Below are 18,854 nucleotides of genomic sequence, written 5' to 3' on the forward strand. Positions count from 1 at the left end.
CCAACTTTTACGACAGGCTGTTGTAGTAACTGCTATAGCACTCTCAAACATTACGCCTCACACAGTCAGCAAGAAATTTGAAATCTTCAGCTAGTTACGAAAACTTCTCTCGTCTACCCATGACATCAGCTCTACGTTATATCTCTATGGAAATAATCCGCACACTTTAGTGTAGTCCATAAACTGTAGTTTTGTTCTGCGGTTACATTTTCAGAATCATAAACTTTTTTAGCGCTGCACAGCACAGGGTCATGGCATGTTTGGTGTCTTGAAAAGCCAGCCAGGTAGTGCTAGCTAACGTTAGCTGACGTTGATAATACTTCACGCCAGATTACTTAATTAGCTAGCTTTAAGCTTTAGCTTCAACAAACGGAGCTGGGAGAGAGTGGTACTGACAGTTTGGATAGATAATGTGCGTCTTTAACAAATCGTTAAATGATATCCCTTTCAGGGTTAATTTGACCAATATTTCCCCATTATTATCTGACTGGTTGAACGAGTTGTTGTAGTTTAACGTTAAGGCTTGAACGATGTTTACACTGAGATGAACCAGGAGAGAAGATGTATGAAACAAGCTGACAGTTCACGGAGATCATCCCTGCAGTCTAGTGGTAAGAAGGGTGAATAGTCTGTCAACGTCTGAGTTAGCAATAATAAATGAATTAAAAATGAGCTCCGGACTCTTCAAATTCAATTAATTTTGAATATGACCGTCAACTCATTCGAATGTCACCCAGCAACCGTAGAATAACGTCAGAAAAATGTGCAGTGGTCTCTTCCAGAGTTGTGTATATATAAATTAGCCTCTGTGAATTACTAGAATTGCGCTTTGAAATACCCACCAACTGCTGTTATCTCCCCAGACTTTCCAGCTGAGCCCTGGCACAGCACCCCAGTAAAAAAGGTAAAGCTATAGTATCAGAATACGTTGTACGTGTATTATTATTATCAGAGAAATGCACCCCTTAAATGATGCACAGAGAGTGCTCCATTTGATGTACCTATTCATGCCAAATCGAAACCATTCATTGTTTTGTGTCACAGTTTAACAGTTTGTTTGTGCCTCCTCAGCACCAGGATGCGAGGCCTGATGCTGTGGCTAGTGGAAGAGACAGGATGGTCAAACAAGAGAACGGGCCATTCCAGAGGCGGCTCCCACTCTCAACTTCTCTGCCCCTCACACAGGACTGTCAGGTGGGGCCACACCACATTATTTACATTGAGTTATGATAAGTAGTAATTATTATTATTGTATTTTTTTTTTTTTGCAGATGTTGCCTATCAATGAATACTGATGTTTGGTTTTAGTTTCCCACTGTGTGTGTGTGTGTGATATTGATATATGTAGACTTGGATCTATCTGAAAAAAAGAAAAAGTTACAGGGATTTGTTTTTCGCTTCTAAACTCTAAGGTGGAATATTCTGCTCTGTTACATCACAATGGTTTGTTGGTAGAAGTCCTGTGCATATAAATAAATGATTCCCCTCTGTGCCTTTTTGAGTGTAATCATGTCAGAATGCTGCCACCTCCAGGTAATAACATAATTATGTTTATCAGAGGGAAAAAAGAGGATTGAATAATATTTACATAACCTTTCATCTTCATATGCCCAAGTTAGAGAAGTATTCCTATTTATTGTAGATACATTGATACTTCTGTCTATATAATGAGTTAAAGTCTTAAGTCAAATATGTACTTTGTTTTTGTGTGTATGTGTGTGAGAGAGAATGCAAATTTCCCCTGGGGATCAATAAAGTATCTATCTATCTATCTATCTATTTATCTATCTATCTTTCTTTCTGCAATCTGTGCATAGTGCATTGGTGTCTATGACATCTAAGGAAGAAGCAACCCTTCTGAGGTAGCAGCTGCATGTTTAGGAATTTTTGTTTTTGCTCACTGTCACCCCCCTTTCATGTATGTTGCCTCTGCACTCAGACGGCAGTATGTGATCTGGAGTATAGCACCCTCCAGAGGCAGCGGCGGGAGCTGCAGCTCCTGATGGCTGAGCTGAAGGACCGGGACCAAGAGCTGAACAACATGGCCGCTACCCACCACACGCAGCTGCTTGCCTGGCAGCAGGATCGCCAGCGCGTGCTACTGCTGGAGGAGAGATGTGCACGCCTAGAGGGTGAGTCAACAGGAGTCAACAGCATAATGACGGTGCTTTCTGAGGTCCTACCCCAGCACGCTGAACAGGTGCATGATGCAGGTGGTGGGGACATCAGGTTCAGGCATATAAAGAGAGACATAGGGGATGCTGTGTCTTGTAAATGTGATTTTGCTCCATGGGGCTTTTGACTCAGGAGCTGTTTGGTTGAGAAAGCCAGTGTCATGCATGGATCATACAGTCAAACTGTACCATTGTTAGGCCCAGAGCAGAATGATCATCTGTGTGTGTGTGTGTGTGTGTGTGTGTGTGTGTGCGTGTGTGTGTGCGCGTGTGTGTGCGCGCGTGCATGCGTGCATATGTATGCTTTGTACAGAGGAGCTGAAGCAGCAGCATGAAGTGTTGCGTGCGGTGGGGCGGCGGGTCCAGACGGCCGAGGCCCAGGAGAAGAGCAGCCAGAGGGAGCTGAGTGCTGCCCAGCAGCAGCTGCAGGACCTCCAGCACACACAGCGACACAGCAGCCAGCTGCAGCAGGAGCTGGAGGTGAGTGACCACTGACCAGCTTACAAACTGATTAGCCATTGACCTTACCATTTTAAGGTTAAAGTTAAAGTTGACTGATGTTTAGCAAACGCTTAAAGCGACACAGGCTCCCAACGGTGAGAATCGAACTCAGGCCGACCACTTGTCTGTTGGTGGCGTTACCATTGTTCCACCACGCTTGCATTATTTTAGCTTCATAAAATGCAATTCAATGACACAAGCTATTCCACCATCAACTACAGTCCTGCATTGCAGTGTCATAATGTTAATCCTATTCTAACCATGTAGGCTAATAAGGCCAGAGCTTATCTCTGGTTTCTGTGGTGCTAACGTAGAGCGTGTAGCTCAGTGGTCTAAGGGGTTGGACTGATGGAATGATAAGATTGCTCGTTCAATTTCCAGATGATGACTTGATGTTGCATGTCGTAGACTGGTGTCCCGTCCAGGGGGAGTCTTATCCGCTTAGCACCACAGAAAGTGTCATAATACTAGTGTGCAAATAGACCTGACCTGTCTTCAAAACTAGTCAGCTGTTTGGTTGTAAGGGTCAAAGCTGAGATTGTCAATCATCCAATCTGTATTGTTATTCACAATAACACATGTGAGTGTTTTAGTGCAGTAAAATGAACGTATGCACAGAACAAGTTATAGGAAGACACCTAAAACCTTCAAAGAATCCCATACCGATTTGGCTGTGAGCTAAGTTAGTCAGTTAAACGTATCACTATAAACTTTAAACTATTGTCTGGCCAGAGCATTTTTGTAAAATGCCTATAATCGGCATGCAATGTAGGTCTGTGTAACTATGAAGGTGCTGAATGTGATGGAATTGTCCATCTGCAGGACAGGAACCATGCTCTGAACTCCACCATCACGCTGCTGTCCAGCCAGGTTGGCCAGCTCCAAGCCAGAGAGGAGGAACTCAGTGCCATGCTCAAACTGAAGGTATCCCAGTTATGAGGCCATTTATATGTGATGCCAGATGCCCTGCAATGAATATTTTATTTTATTTCATTATTTGTTTGTTTGACTGACACTTTTATCCAAAGCAACTTACCCAGACCTATTGCAGGGAGAGTCCTCCCTAGAATATTACAGTTTTCAAAAAGGAGGAATACTCACCATAGTTATCTAACAGCTGATGTTTTCAATTTGTTCATGGGTCATTCTGTGTCAAATCCGATAAGGTTGTTGCTGCACCGTTTTTGTCAATACTACTTAATAATTACGTTTTTAGGTGACTTTAATATAGATAAAATTTGTCACCTTTGTTTCCTACAATAGATGAATTGTACACAGTGCGAGTACTACATCACAATGTGATGCAATACCAGCGTTACATATCTCACTTATACTGTACAGTAGTTCAAGCTCCAAAAATCACCTATCATTGCATTGCATTGCACTCCCAAATGTTTTTTCCCTGCCTACGTCTGGATAAAATGTCAATGTAAACCCCGTGCAAACTCCATCAGGACAAAGACGTGACTGAGGCCATCGCTCACATCCAGGATCTGTCCAGCCGGCTCAGGATGCAGGAGGACTCTCAGAGGGAGCTGAGGACGCGGGAGAGTAAGATCTTCGCCGAGCTGGAGGAAGTGAAACGACTCTACCGTGAAGTCCGCCACGAGAACACAAGGCTCAAAGGTACAGGAGTGAGAAGCTTGTTTGTGATCAACTTTTTATTAGCACCATTTATTACATTCAGACATGTAAAATAACAGTCTGCAACATGCACGATAGTTGTTATCAAATGGTGCAGAAAAAAAAATACAAAATCCCTATCCCACCCCTCAGGAATGAAATGATCTTGAGATAAACATCTTGTTCTTTTTTCTAATTTGCTGAGTTGTGTTCATTTAAGTTAATTCTGTGGAATAAATAGGTAAAATAGCATCATCTATGGAGTTGTGCAGTTAGTGTGCACCGAAGCATGCTGTCATGTCTGTTGCTCTTTTCAAGGGATGTGTACTTTACTTTTAATTTGGGTGGTACGGGGTTGCATAAGGTGACTAAGAGTATTTTTGGAAAATTGAAAATGTTGTAAATTATTTAGTAAGGTTGTCATCCTGAGTTGAAAATAGCACTGTTGCATGAGTTAAAATATGTAGTCTGTGTGAGTAAAGGGCTTAGATAAGGCTTACAGCATGCTTGATGCTTTGTGTGTGTGTGTGTGTGTGTGTGTGTGTGTGTCAGATGAACTTGAAGAGAAGACTCTGGAGAACAGCACCCAGAGGGAAGAGGTGATTCGCCTGAAGCAGGAGACGCAGTTGCTGAGGAGAGATCTGCTCATCTCCGGTTAGAGCACAGCAAGCACACCTAACCACAGCGAGACAGCTTCTCTAAAACACTTAACACAGTTTTCTGAAGTTTAAGGGCCTGTGTGTGTGTGTGTGTGTGTGTTTAGGGGAAGGAGAGAGCTGGAAGGATGAGATGCTGGAACTGTCTCGCTCAAAGCAAGAGCGCACCGAAGTCGAACTGCGCTGTCTGAGACAGGTACCCGACTCATCCCCCAGCTTCCCCCTGGCCACAATCATAGTACTACATTCTTATACAGCTCACAATGCCACAGTCTTATACAGTATTACTCAGTGTAACACTCAACTTCAAAATGTTGAACATGCATGCTGCACTACAGTTTGTAATAGAAAAAAAAATATTATTAATTAATAAATATAATTACCGTAATAAAGACAGTTTAAGGGGGTTAAATGGAGTGAAAGCTGAATCACTCCTGCTCCTTGACAGGTGTGTGCGAATCAGCAGAATGACCTGCAGCTCCTCAAGCTGAACCTGGAGAGCACTCAGGAGACCCTCAAAGTTCAAAGGTCGCATGGCAGGTAATTTACCTTGGCTAACTTTCTGTTTAGGGGATACTCCCCTTTTCTGATGTGTTCCTTTTTCACATTGATGCTGAAGATGCTTAGACTGTGTGTGTGTGTGTGTGTGTGTGTGTGTGTGTGAGTGATTGTGTTATTGCGTTATTGCAGTGGTATAGGTTACGCAGCAGTGGAGAGCTCCTTTCAGAAGTCAGGGACAGAGGCAGGGCCCACTTACTATCAGCACAGGGCCATAGAACCGCCAGAGGAGCTGAGGAGAGGAGGAAGAACACCAATGTTGGAAAGGGAGAGACAGGATGCCATTCACCTGCCTGCAGATAGCTCAGGGTCCTCACAGACACCTTTAAATGGTGACTCAGTGGTGTGGCTTCAGGCTGGGGTCTCTACCAGCGAACCTAGAGGTGGCTCCTCTACCGCTGAGCCTGTAGGTGGTTTGTCAGTGGAGCACCCTAAGCCTGGAGTCCTCGCAACCGAGCCAGTAGATGCTGTTGTCTTGGGCCAACCCATAGTACCATGTACCAGTACCATGAGCCAGCCTGTAGCTGCTCTCTCCACAGCTCAGCCTGTAGCCATTCGCTCAATAAGCCAGCCTGTACCTACTAGCGCCACAAACCAGCCTGTGGCTACCATCTCCACTGCCAATGCAGTAGGCACCAGCTCCACGGGACATTCTACAGCGGCTATACTCGCAGACCAATCAATAACTACTAGTTTCCCAAGCCAGGATGAACCTTCAATCACCACCACAGGCCAGCCCATACCTCCAAACCTCATAGGCCAGTCTGCAGATATGATTTCCACAGTGCAGCCTGTAGCCCAGCCTGTAGTTACTGCCTCCACAACCCATTCTGTAGCCTCTATTTCCAAAGCCCATCCTGTAGTTACTGCCTCCGCAACCCATTCTGTAGCCTCTACTTCCAAAGCCCATCCTTTAGTTACTGCCTCCACAGCACAGCTTGTAGCCTCTATTTCCAAAGCCCAGTCTGTAGCCTCTATTTCCACAACCCATCCTGTAGCCTCTATTTCCAAAGCCCATCCTGTAGCCACTGCCTCTACAGCACAGCCTGTATCCCAACCTGTATCCACTGCTACCACAATGCAGCCTGTAGCCTCTATTTCCACAGCACAGCCTGTAGTTACTGTCTCCACATGCCAGTCGATAGCTAACAGCTCCTGGAGCCAGCCTGAGATCACCATCTCAGCTTACCAGCAGCCTGTAGCTACTATCTCCATAGCCAAGTCTACAGCTACAACCTCTACAAGCCATCCTGCAGCTACAACCTCTACAAGCCAGCATATGGCCACTATCCCTGTAGTCCAGGCTCAACCCATAGACACCATGTCCACTGGCCAGCTTATTGGAGAAGCCTTATCTGGAGTGACCTCATCTTCAGGTCCACCATGTCCTCCTGAGGCACAGCCAAGTTGCAGCAGCACTTCAGCCAGACCTTCAGCCATTGTCAATGAGCAGTCCCCAGCTAGCAGACACAGTGAGGTGACAGAAGTGAGTGGTGATGTGTACAGTGTGGCCCAAGAGGAACTGCCCAGAGACACTCCTGTAGTGTGTGGGGGAGCAGAGGAGCAGCAGAAGGACGAGCCAGGTGTGGGTGTGGCAACCGATAGGTGTGAGGAGCAGAGGGGGAAACCTGAGATGGAGGAGGAGGAGAAGGTGGAGGAGCAGGACATGAAGAGGGAGACATCTGGGGAGGAAGAGGAGAAGGTGAAGAAGATGAAGGAGGGTGTTGAGAGGGGGACACTTTGGGAGGAAGAGGAGGAGGGCTTGGAGGTGGAGGTGGCAGTGATGTTGGATGTGGACTCAGAGTCTGAGTACTCAGTGCAGATGGTGGAGGTTGACCCCCTGACCCTTGACCTCAACCTGAATCCTGAGACAGATCAGGTCTGCAGGGTGTGGTAAGAATGCCAGTCAGACAGGAGATTGCAGTTTACCAATAAATGTTCAGTAGGAATAAAGTAAGAGTACAGTATAGTAATATTTTGAATAAGAACGAAAGCGGTTTGACCACACAAGACAGATCTACTGATGGTACCAGCTGCCATCTGTTTCTCCCTGTTGACTTTTAATGGCAGTATGACTCACTATGTGGCTGTAGTAGTATGCATATTTCAGTTCTGTGAGACACGTAGATGACAGGGCCACCAGGTGCAATACTGCAAGGTTCAACTCAAAGCTAGCAAAGTCTCTGTGGAACGGTGCTGTAACATGCCTGCAGTATAATTACATTTACATGTATTCATTTAGCAGATGCTTTTATCCAAAACAACTTACAAAATGAAGAAATAATTCTTCAGCATAACTGTATGATAATAATACTGGGTGTGACTCTGTGTTTGCCTCTCAGCCAGGGAGAGGCAACATGTTCCCCCCAACCAGCCAGCCCCGTCTTATGGACCTCAGTCAACCCTGGAGGCTCCCCCAGAGCCATCTACCTCTCCTCACCAACGACACCCAAACAGGTGAGCGTGCCAACAGACATTAGAGGACTTTGGTGTGTACCCCAGTGAAATGAATCAAAGTAATGAAGATGGCCAGTCATTGAATTGACTAGTGATAATGACTTGTATAGGGTAATTTGTGTATGTGTGTGTTGGCATAGATATTAGAAAGCTAGATACCGCATTGGGCTCCCAAACGTACGTAAATAGCGCCACCATCTTGGTGGGGGCAACAATAACTGGAGGCCAATGGAGAAACACGTGACGCTGACTGGAAATCAAACAGGCGTCTCTGATTGCGGCCCATAGACAGTACACATGTTGCCCCCAGCAATATGGTGGCTGCATTTACGTATGCCACCTAAAAGAACTCGTGCCCAATGCGCTATCTAGCTTTCTAATATCTATGTGTGTTGGTGTCAGAGGCATGTGTTGGTTGGAGATGTGTATTATGATATTAAGACAACAATAATGACAATAAAAAAAACCAGAAATATCTTTGGTATGTGTAGGGTTTTCAGGAAGCGGAGTTCACCTCTACCCATCGTCTGCAGCGTCTTCTTGAAGAATCTCGGCAGATGGTCGCCACTTTGGAGGGCTTGTCCCTGGAACCAAAAAGCCCCTCACCACGCCCCGCCCACGCACATACTCCTAGCCCCTCCCACCATCCATCTCACAGCCCATCCCCTAACCACGCCTCAGCAGGGAACCTCAATGGTTGCTATGACTACAGCAGTAGCCAACACGGTAGTTCTGAAGTTCATTCACAGAATTCTTCTGGCCATTCCAGCACACTGATTAGAAAGGTAGGCATTTGGATGTGATAGGCTAAGTACAAACATTACTACTTATACAATATTACTTTTGACCTGTTGACCAATTTCATTTGACTATAACTTCAAACATTGCTATTTCTTCAGATTCATCATCTCACCAAAAATAGTCCATCCAAGCCTGGAGGGGACACAAGCCAATAGCGCCCCCTTTTGGAGGCTATATTACTGCCATTTCCTCTTTGGACACATCCTCAGCAGCACCAAGAGACCTGTGGGCCACAGGCCTTACATACTTCAGTCTCCTTGCCTGAGGAGCAAGACTCCACTGAAGGCACTGCCGAACATATGCCAAGTTATTTTTAACTTTCATAGATATCTTCATGTACCTCTAATTAAAGTGAGGGAGATTTTAAATGACTATGCTCTGTTTTTAAGTGGGATATTTTTTTCACATGGTTTTGCCATTTTGCTATTGAGATTTTGCTATTGAGATCTAATGTTAATGTTTTGCATTTTTTCATTTGACATTTTTCTCTTCCAGACTTTCCCCCCCTGATTTTTATGTACAAAAAACAACAGTGTTATAACCCAAAGATGTAAACTACTATGTGTATAGGTCATTTGTAAATATACATATGTAAATATTTGTTCATATGCTAAATATATGACCTAATTCAAAACAATTTTTCACAGACTGTCTGTGGATCTCGATTCTCTACTGTACAGAATGTAGTTCGAACATCTGCTGAAAATTGACTTGGTCTTTTGAGCTTTTGTGTTATACACAAGGTTGGATATTTTGCTCAAGAAAATTGTAATTTTTTTCAATGATATACAAGATTATCTTAGGACCAATAGTTTAAAGATGGCTTGCACAAGTTTCCTATCCTGTGCAGAATTCCAAATGAAAATGGAAAGCAGGCCTTTAAAGTTCTCAGGCAATGGACCCAAATTCAGGCGTGGGCTGAGCTGTTTAATATTTGAAAATGGATAATCGTAACAGTTTCAAAAAGATGATAACTAAAGCCAGAGAAAGTGTCCTTGCTTTAAGCCCTGGGCAAGATGTAACCTAAAAAAAAGTAACTGTGTAGACGTGAAGATGCTTATCACCTTAAGATGGTCTTTTTCATGGTGACATTCCCTTTTCCCATATTTAAGTGAGCATTTGTTCTCTCCAGAACTGATGTTTATTATGACCGCCGCTAGCGAAGTGGTCATATAGGGATTGTCAAAGTTTTTTTTTTTTTTTTTCTTTTCTTTTTTTCCGTCATCTACTTCCTGAAATTTTGGTCAACGATACCCGGGACACCGAAACACCGGGGCATATGAAATTTGGTGGGTATGTAGCCCCACTAGACTTTCGAAAAATTCCGTTTGGTCCCTGGGGGCCACTCCCCCACCACGCTGGGCCCCCCAAAACCCCAAAAATGCAGTTTTTCCTAAATAACTACCTGAACCGTGGCACTGAGGATGAAGAATTTTTTATGGTATGTCGGTCTCAAGGGCCCACATCAACCTGGCCCATAATCACTCATTTGTGATTTGCACCCCCCCGGTAAAAAATGAAAATGCAATATCATTCTGCTTTAATCACCCCTATCTTCAGTTAAGATGTTCAGAACTGCACCAAATTTTATGTGTATGATTTACCTGGCATTCTCTGGGGGTATGCCAAGTTTTGTAGAATTTCATCCATGGGGCGGTCTAAAAAAATGTAGGTTATATGTACATGTGTAGTGACTACACTCATTGGCCTGTAGATGGCGGTGCACACATATACACATGCACACACACACACAGGCAAGCACATACTATCTATTGGCAATTAGAACGGCTGATACATAATTACAAATTCAGTAGGATTAAAGGAAAGCCAAATATTCATCATCATGGCTGCATTTCCAGTATTGGCGATAAGTAGTCGTTTGTCCACTAGATGGCGCATCGTTGCAGTGAGACGTAATTTTGTTGGAAGATGAAAGTGGGTTGGAAAAACAATGGACGCTTCCTACAAGGACTGTAGTTTACCGCAGAGAACGGCTAATAAGGATAGGATGATGTTCACATGAAATGTAATTCCCATTTCTTCTTGAAGCCGAAATAAATCTGAGAATGTTTATCGGACATGCTTGGTTTTTACTGCAGGTATGTTAATCTTATAATATCAATAAGGACCTAGGTACAATGTTAGCATTGGTTGAGAGATGGAGGCCAATTTGGTTGCATTTGTAGGAAACTATAAATGCGGTTATACCAAGCAAATTGATAGCAGCACTGTAATTGTATCTTTCGGCTGTCATCTCATTCTGGCCTACTAACAAGCTAAGTTAGCCACAACGTTCCCTAACGTGATGGTTTTCTAATGGGAAATATGCCTGAAAGATAACCTGTCTGATGCAAACACCGGGCTGGGACATTTCTGCTTGCTAAATAGTTTTTTTTCTGCTGTTGATTTGGTCACAGTCCTTGGTGGCCCTGTCAGTGCTTTGTATACAAAGTGTTGCATTAAGACCACAAAAAGTCTCAAAAAGCATCTGAGCTAACGTTCATTCCCAAACACCCACTAGGCTACTTCAATACTCTATTTTCAAAATTAACGCACCCATGATGATCTACATCAAAACCAAATATTTTAGAGCGCACTTTGAGAGATGTATCCAAGGCAGGGCTGTACACATAATCCTAATATTATTTGTTGCACGTGCTACAAAATCATTCTGTGCAATGGATGATTTACCAACATTACGGTCTGATACAGTTTTGCCTATGGCTATAGACTACATACTTGAGACTGAGACGCCTGTTTATTTGTTTTAAGTGTGTGCAGGGTGTGAGAGGGGAATGATGTGCTTTGATTCCAGCTTCGTAGTTGTAGTCTGTGAAATTAAAAGCACGTGTGTGTGTGAAGTATCCAAACAATGACAGCTTCATTATGGCTGCTTTAGCAACACAACTTAAGCTAGCATACTGTGTAGTGGGTCCCATTTAGAAGTGGCTACTTCATTCGCGCTTTCCGTGATTCATGGAGCTGCGTGAATTTTATTACAACTTTTCGCCACGATGTGGCAGCTTAAGTCCGCTTGATACTGTAAGGCGTAAGCCATTGATTTCCAAAGGAGATTTTATTGGTGTCGCCAGCATAGCCTATTGGCAATTTATGTTGTAAATAGGCTACCTTATACCTGTAGCTTAGGGAAGCTAACAGTTTTCTATTAGGATCTAGTTTGTTAACAGTTACGGTTTTGTCATAACTCCCTAATGCATTTTTGCATTTAGAATAGCCGTGGATATCTCAATCGGAAAATTTAAGAAGGGCGCCTACCATGGGTGAACCCAGCGATCTGCCGGCGATTTTTTTTTTATTTCTTAAAAGATTGAGCTTGGTCTGGTGAAAGCCAGACTAGCCATGGACCTTAGTTACACAATGCAAGGAAACATGAATCAGCCTATATTTGCACGAACAATAACGAACAACAACTCTTCAACTTGGCCCGTTAAAATGTGTATACAGTCTAGCGACGCATTTCATGAAGGCTCATTTGGACATGTCAGTTATTTGCACCACTGGTTAGATGTAAAACTGCATTTCGTTTCAGACTACTGGTAGCCTACTTAATTTGTGCATTGACAATAAAGAATCATATGAACTAAAGATGACTAAAATCGTATGTAGAAGAAGAAACATTCACAAAAAATCCATCCATCCAAAAATGACCTTTGTTTCTGATAGCTGTTGAAAACTGCATGGAACTGACAGAGATGTTTTTGTTTATTAATAAATAAATAAAAATATAACATTATGCTGATACCTTCTGCTTTTCCCAAATACAATGTAGCCTACATGTGTAAGTGACCTTTCATCAATCTAGTTGCAATGGATGAACTGCCCTACTTGTGATTGTTTAGAGATTTTAAAGGTTTTATAACAATGCTACAACTTTTTTGGCTATTCTACAATCTATTCACCTTTGCAGCGCCAGTAGCTACTTTCTGTGCAGCCGCTATGCGGTACATCTAGTTTCTCTTAGGGTGTGTTGCTATTAGCTAGCTATTAGCATGTAAAGGACACAAATAACTTGAGTGTGGACACTGGGGGTCAAATATGTGTCTGTGACCAAATGACATCAACTAAAGAGCAGTAAAACCTGTCTCTCAGGACTCCTGACCTTGGTTTTCTTTGCAGCTCCACTGTGAACAAACCAGTTGGTCTGCTTAAGAGATGAGTATAATGATGGAAGCCGCTTCTTTTCTCTTACGTCACATTTTTTAATTGGTGAGATTTTATTATCATACTTGTATTTATGACAGTGAAATGTTGTGTTGCGGTGCAGAAGGCTGTCTTCTTAATTAATTAATAATTAATTACTTAAAAAAAATACCATGCGTTTGGATTTCAGTCGTTTGTTTCGGGGACGTTTGAATGCAGTTTCGCTTGTTCACAGGTGAAAGTAAACACAGGGACCCCTCCCCACGCACGCCCTGCTTAGTTCCACTCATGAAACATTAAAGCGTTTCCGGTGGTCCTCCCGCATCCCAATAACACACTTTAGTCAGTTAAAACATATTAACACCCACTGGAGGTAACAGGCCATAAAGAATATACCATACCTTTCTACATTTTTGGCCGTGTGCTATTCGTATTTCTTTTGTTTTTATAATCTTGCATTGCCTTTTAAAACAGTATCGCATCTTTCTGCGCTTTTCTGCTGTTCACTCCCTGATATATAGTCATTCTGGATGGACTAGTGAGTGAACTGTTGTGTATAGGTGTGTGCTACTGTGCTTACGTGAGCGAGTCAGTGTGTCGTTACTGTAAGTTTACCCCAGACACCCGGCGCATCAGAACGTTGAAGAGAACAGGCTACACCAAATCCTTTCCAAAGGGATCATCACAGCACCAGAAAGACTCGCTGATTGGACTGGGATACCACAATGACCTCAAAGTCTAAAGATAAAGACAAGGAAAAATCGGAGAAGGCTTTAGCTGCCGACAAAGAGCAGTTTGTCAAATCACAGGTAAACAATACTGTAGTTGTAGGCTATGAGTAAAAGTTGTTGGCCTAGAACTGTGGTTTTCTGTAGTTACGTTGCATCAATTTAATTTTTTCTTTATGGACATGGTTACATTATCATGGTATTTGTGGTGAAATCCACTTTTGTGATTTTATGGAAAACAATCTCAGGGAGTTAACTATTCTGAAGGTGTTCATGTTGCATGGAGCATTTCCTCATGCCAGACTAAAACTCACTAAGCTTGTTTGAGATTCTTGTCTGTTGTGTTGCATTGGGCTCACCTGCCTCATCTCTGACTGTTTGGTAAGATATGTTCTAAACAAATAATCAGATAGTATAGACAAACAATGAGCATTTGAGGAAAACAACCCTGTGAGTTAACTTTTGAAGCTGCTTTTAAAGTTATCTCTAAATTCTTTCCTCACCTGATGTAGCTGAACAGCATCACCAAATGTATCAACACTTCAGAGACTTCCCTCAAGGAGAAACATGCCCGCAGTATCCTTTGGTGCCATGATGGCAACATCTCATGTGCATGTGTGAAGGTCTATTGTAATTTTGCCTCCTACGCACAGGAGATTGAGGTATTAGAAAGCATGTTCTATGTACATGAAGTAAAGTATTGTAAAAAACGATTTCAACAGGTGTTTGTATTAGGATGTCAAGGCTTAATTAACAGCAGCTGATTTTTTGATTGACTGTCAATGACTTAACCCTAACCACACTAGACATCATCCTTGGCACTCACAAGGAGGGTGGTGCGGTGACCTTCTGGTCACACGCAGTGAGCCTGCCCTTGTCCAGCAATGCCATCCTCAGTTGGAAGTACTGTCACATGGTACACAAAATCCTACGAGATGGGCACCCCAATGTAAGCATAACCATCTCCAACCATCTTACTGGCATTTCCTTTTCTTTACTAAAGGAGGATGTTTAATCTTTCCATAATTAAAATGGAGGGTTGTTTCTTTGCTTATTTTCGTTCAACATTCAGCTTGTAATCTCTCTCTCGACATCTGCCCAAGATTGTGGCTAAGTCGCATGTCATATTCATAGTGAAAGATTGTTTTATTTGCTCATTTCATGCAAACATTAGTCTGAAAATGTTCTCTGTTTCTGTTGTGCTGGGAATTTGCTGATGATAATGGCGAATGACCATAAAGACCATGTATGCTGTTTCTGGAGTCTTACAGGGACTCTGTTCTTTGTTGTTACTTTACAGTCCTTGAAGGACACATATGGGCACTGTCCAAGCATCAAACAGATGGGCTCACTGTGGGTGAGTATAGGTGTTAGCCCTTAAGATGTACCGTCACACCCAGAGCCTTATAGATAGATCTCTCTCTCGGGCTCGTCACACAGGTGTGACAGGAATGTTGCAAAATGAACGTTCTGAAGATTATGGGATCCTTTAAATGGCTCTGGGTTCATTGAATTCAACCTAGAATTTTAGAACCTTGAATTGTTGCGGAACAGAATCTTATGTTCGAATGTTCAAAACCCCACACCTTTAAGGGTTAAAAAGACACACTTATAAGTCAAGTCAAGTCAGTTTTATTTGTATAGCGCATTTAACATGCACAGAGTGCAACCCAAAGTGCTCTACATATAAGACAATGTAATTTACACATAGACTAACAAAGACAATAGCGGACGGAGCGGCGTAGTCGCCAGCGTACCCGTGACACCAAGACATAGAACTACATTTAAGAAATAACAAACACAAAAAATGCCAGACGGAGCGGCGTAGTCGCCAGTGTACCAGTGACACCAAGACAGACAACAAACAAATTAATAAATAAAAATAAAAAATAAAATTAGTCCAATTTCCAACGCCAACAAGGTTCTTTACAAGTTCTTTTATAAGACTTTTTTTCTCTATCACACAAATGTACACACAGACCTTTGCAAGTTAGCTCAAGTTAATTGAACGGGATTGTGATGTGAATGCTGAAATGTTGTATTAGTTATTGTGGTGCTATGGTATTATATATGGCTGTGTTTCTCCCAGGGGAGTCTCCATGATCGATATGGTCATATTGTTGCACTGTACGTCAAGTTCTTGGCCATCAAAATTGAATTCCACAAAAAGGTAAGTTACTGTAGGCTTCATCTTTCAGATAATCTAGTTCAATGACTATCAAACACATGTTGGTGTCTAGGTGCTCACATGCAGCTCTCTCTCTCTCTCTTTATCTATCTATCTATCTATCTATCTATCTATCTATCTATCTATCTAATTATCTATCTAATTATCCATCCATCCATCCATTTATCCATTCATCCATCAATCCTTCCATCCACATCTTTGTCTTTCTCCAACGTTCACTCACATCCCATATAAAGGTATAATAATACATGTACTGTTCATTTAAGCATAAACCTTCTTTTTCATTCAGCACTCCACCATCCCTGTGACACTGGAAGCCTCAGAGGATGTCCTGGAGAGAGCAATGGCCGTTGACATCAATAGAGTGTAAGCAGATAGGAACGAGTGTGTGTGTGTGTGTGTGTGTGTGTGTGTGTGTGTGTGTGTGTGTGTGTGTGTGTGTGTGTGTTTGTTTGAGTGAAGACCCGAACCAATGTTGAATGATTTCTTCCTCAGGTATGAGATGACTCTAGAGGTGCTAGACTATATGGATGCAGCTCTGAAACTCGAAGAAACAGGTGAGTTGGGGATTTTTTGCTAAGTTTTTTTTTTTGCAAAATCCTTATCATATAGTGACTGATTGTGTATATCTATCTATACCTGATCTATCTATCTATCTATCTAGAGTTCTAGAGAGAGTATCCATCTATCCCTGAGTTCTGTGTGTTCTCTGTCTATCAGCGTTTGGGCAGCTGGACACCCACGAGATCAGCCCGACTGCGGTAGTGGCTCAGTGTCGCCTGGCCCCTCTGGTGCTGGTCATCCAGGACTGCAGTCCCCTCTACCACCTGCTGGTCAAGCTGCTCTTCAAACTCCACAGCCGTGAGTAGAGCTCCTCGATTTGCCCTTTTTGTGTCTGACTTTTTTCATAGATTGTCCTAGATGTACTGTATGCAGCGTGGAGGTGCATATATAGTTTTACAGTAAAATCTGAGACCATCTGATAAAATTAATAAGTGGTACGTCAAATCTGTTGAAAGGTAACTCTAAAGTGGGTGGAACTGTTTAGCTCAATTGGTTTGGCAAAGTAATTGTAGCACCATAGTTACAGATTATATTTCCATGGAACAAACATAAAACACCAGAGAATGATGTTTACTTGAAATATTATGTAAGCCATTTAGGATGCAATATCTTCAGATGTGAGGTGGCCAATGTGTTTTTGTTTTCTCATGTCTTCAGGGGTACCTGTGGATTCACTGCTGGAACATCGGGAACGATTCCGTAACCAGTTCAATGGGTAAAGACTTCCTCAATTATGACCTGGTTTAATCTGTGACCTTTCACCCTATCTGATCCAGGTTGATAGACCTCACCTCTTTTGTATTTTAGATTGACAGCGTTCTTCAAGAGAGCCAGGGACATTGAGTTCTTCAGAAAGATCATTGAAATTCCTGAATTACCAGAGGTAATAGATTGCTGTTTTGGAATGATTAACGAGAAATGGATTATATACATTCACTTATATCACCTATCACCAGTATTAACACAACATTTCAACATTGCAAAACAGAAACAAGACATAATGTCTCAATTTGACGTCATAATATTGTGTGCATGTGCGCACGTGTGTGTGCACATATGGGTGTGTGTGCGCGCGTGTGTGTGCACATATGCGTGTGCTCCTGTGATATTTGTGTGTGTGTGTGCGTGTGTGTGCGTGTGTGTGTGTGTGTGTGTGTGTATCCAGTCCCCTCCAAACTTCCTGCGTGCAGCTGCGTTGGCGGAGCATGTGAAGCCCGTGGTGGTGACTCAGCCTGAAGTCGCAGAGGAGCAGCCTGCGTGGGGCGAGGGGCCGGCCATGGGCTACCCAATGGTGAGCGAGCGCTGGCTCAGGGGGTGGGGTTACATCTTCACATGAAAATGAACGGACATAATCCTAGTGACGTATTCTTCAGCTAATATAATATGAGAACAATATGATGTTTTAGAAAGTTTTATAACCAGGTGTTTTTTTTACTGAATTTTACAGTCCTATGCATACAATCAGTATCCTGAACCCTCTGAAGATGGATTTGAAATAAGGTAAGCCCTCTCAACTTCTGTATTTAACTCGGTTCATAGAATGAAAGTTTACTGTCAAGTGTCAACTGAACATCACTACATGGACCACTGGCAATCCAGACAACCCTAGGGCCTAGAGATCTGTCTCAAGTAAGAGTAACCTCATAATATCTAAAGGATAATATATTGTCCGCCGGCCATTATTGGAAAATAAGTCCCAACAGGGCAAACAGGACCCCGACGTGAAGTGACTTATTTTCTGATAACTACCGGCAGACAATGCATTATTCCTTATATATCTGACCTCTGAACGTTGGGAAGGCCCATTCATGTTAATGGAACTATCTGCAGCATTTCGAAGAGCAGTAATACTTGGATTTTTGCCAGTGCATGAAAGACAGTAATGACAGTATGATCATAGTGATAAGCTGTGCCTGTAAGCCCTGTATTTCCCTCACAGAGAACCAGAGGTGGAGACACTGAGGAAACAGCTGGAAGCTATAAAACCAGAGCTGCATTCACTCAAAGCTGAGGTAAAGTTTGTGTGTGTGTGTGTGTGTGTGTGTGTGTGTGTGTGTGTGTGTGTGTGGACACTTAAAGTGCTAAAGCACACTACATAAACGCAGCCATGTAACGCAGCCATGTAACGCAATTCATTCGCCTTATTCACCCGGCGGCCAGAACGAGGCTAAAACTGCAAATGCCAAACTTGCAAACTGCCAAAGAAAAAAAGCTCACCGAAAAAGAAGTGTTCACTGGCCTGTTCTTCTTCTTCAGTGAGTTTTTCTTGGCAGTTTGCAAACAGAGTGCATTACCACCACCATCTGCTGGACTTATGTGTAATGGCAAGTGTACCCTTTAGCCTCCTTCTGGCCGCCGGGTGAATAAGGCGAATTAATTAATTAATTAATTTATTTATTTATTCCTCATGCCTGCCTGACCCTCGACTCTCTGTCGCCCTCTG

At 42.8% G+C, this 18,854-nt stretch overlaps 2 protein-coding genes across 5 annotated transcripts in view; both read left to right on the plus strand.

The window, feature by feature from the left end:
* Window positions 1–49: 49 nt before the first annotated feature.
* ccdc62 (coiled-coil domain containing 62) lies at window positions 50–9,407 on the plus strand. 3 transcript variants are annotated; one of them, XM_042060443.1, is made up of 14 exons: window positions 50–611; window positions 864–904; window positions 1,072–1,194; window positions 1,940–2,132; window positions 2,488–2,654; window positions 3,498–3,599; window positions 4,130–4,301; window positions 4,851–4,952; window positions 5,062–5,150; window positions 5,403–5,494; window positions 5,630–7,405; window positions 7,855–7,969; window positions 8,461–8,754; window positions 8,869–9,407. In XM_042060443.1, exons 1-14 carry the CDS (start codon window positions 545–547, stop codon window positions 8,923–8,925), a joined length of 3,390 nt encoding a protein of 1,129 aa, XP_041916377.1. In that variant the 5' UTR covers window positions 50–544; the 3' UTR covers window positions 8,926–9,407. The 3 variants fall into 3 exon arrangements, with proteins under 3 accessions (XP_041916377.1, XP_041916378.1, XP_041916379.1); XM_042060444.1 differs by having other exon boundaries at window positions 5,645–7,405; XM_042060445.1 differs by lacking the exons at window positions 50–611; window positions 864–904; window positions 1,072–1,194 and adding an exon at window positions 1,487–1,533.
* A 3,693-nt stretch (window positions 9,408–13,100) lies between these two features.
* LOC121680868 (huntingtin-interacting protein 1-related protein-like) overlaps window positions 13,101–18,854 on the plus strand; it is a 16,754-nt gene continuing 11,000 nt past the window's right edge. The window contains exons 1-13 of one of the 2 annotated variants that reach the window (XM_042060434.1): window positions 13,101–13,740; window positions 14,172–14,235; window positions 14,466–14,608; window positions 14,960–15,016; window positions 15,749–15,829; window positions 16,137–16,213; window positions 16,343–16,404; window positions 16,568–16,708; window positions 17,069–17,126; window positions 17,219–17,294; window positions 17,577–17,702; window positions 17,859–17,911; window positions 18,351–18,423. In XM_042060434.1, coding sequence (XP_041916368.1) covers window positions 13,657–13,740; window positions 14,172–14,235; window positions 14,466–14,608; window positions 14,960–15,016; window positions 15,749–15,829; window positions 16,137–16,213; window positions 16,343–16,404; window positions 16,568–16,708; window positions 17,069–17,126; window positions 17,219–17,294; window positions 17,577–17,702; window positions 17,859–17,911; window positions 18,351–18,423 — 1,095 coding nt within the window. In that variant the 5' untranslated portion in view covers window positions 13,101–13,656. The remainder of the gene's footprint in view (window positions 13,741–14,171; window positions 14,236–14,465; window positions 14,609–14,959; window positions 15,017–15,748; window positions 15,830–16,136; window positions 16,214–16,342; window positions 16,405–16,567; window positions 16,709–17,068; window positions 17,127–17,218; window positions 17,295–17,576; window positions 17,703–17,858; window positions 17,912–18,350; window positions 18,424–18,854) is intronic. The other variant, XM_042060433.1, reaches the window with a different exon arrangement.

This window comes from Alosa sapidissima, chromosome 13, assembly GCF_018492685.1.
Source record: "Alosa sapidissima isolate fAloSap1 chromosome 13, fAloSap1.pri, whole genome shotgun sequence".
Taxonomy (NCBI): Eukaryota; Metazoa; Chordata; class Actinopteri; order Clupeiformes; family Clupeidae; genus Alosa; species Alosa sapidissima.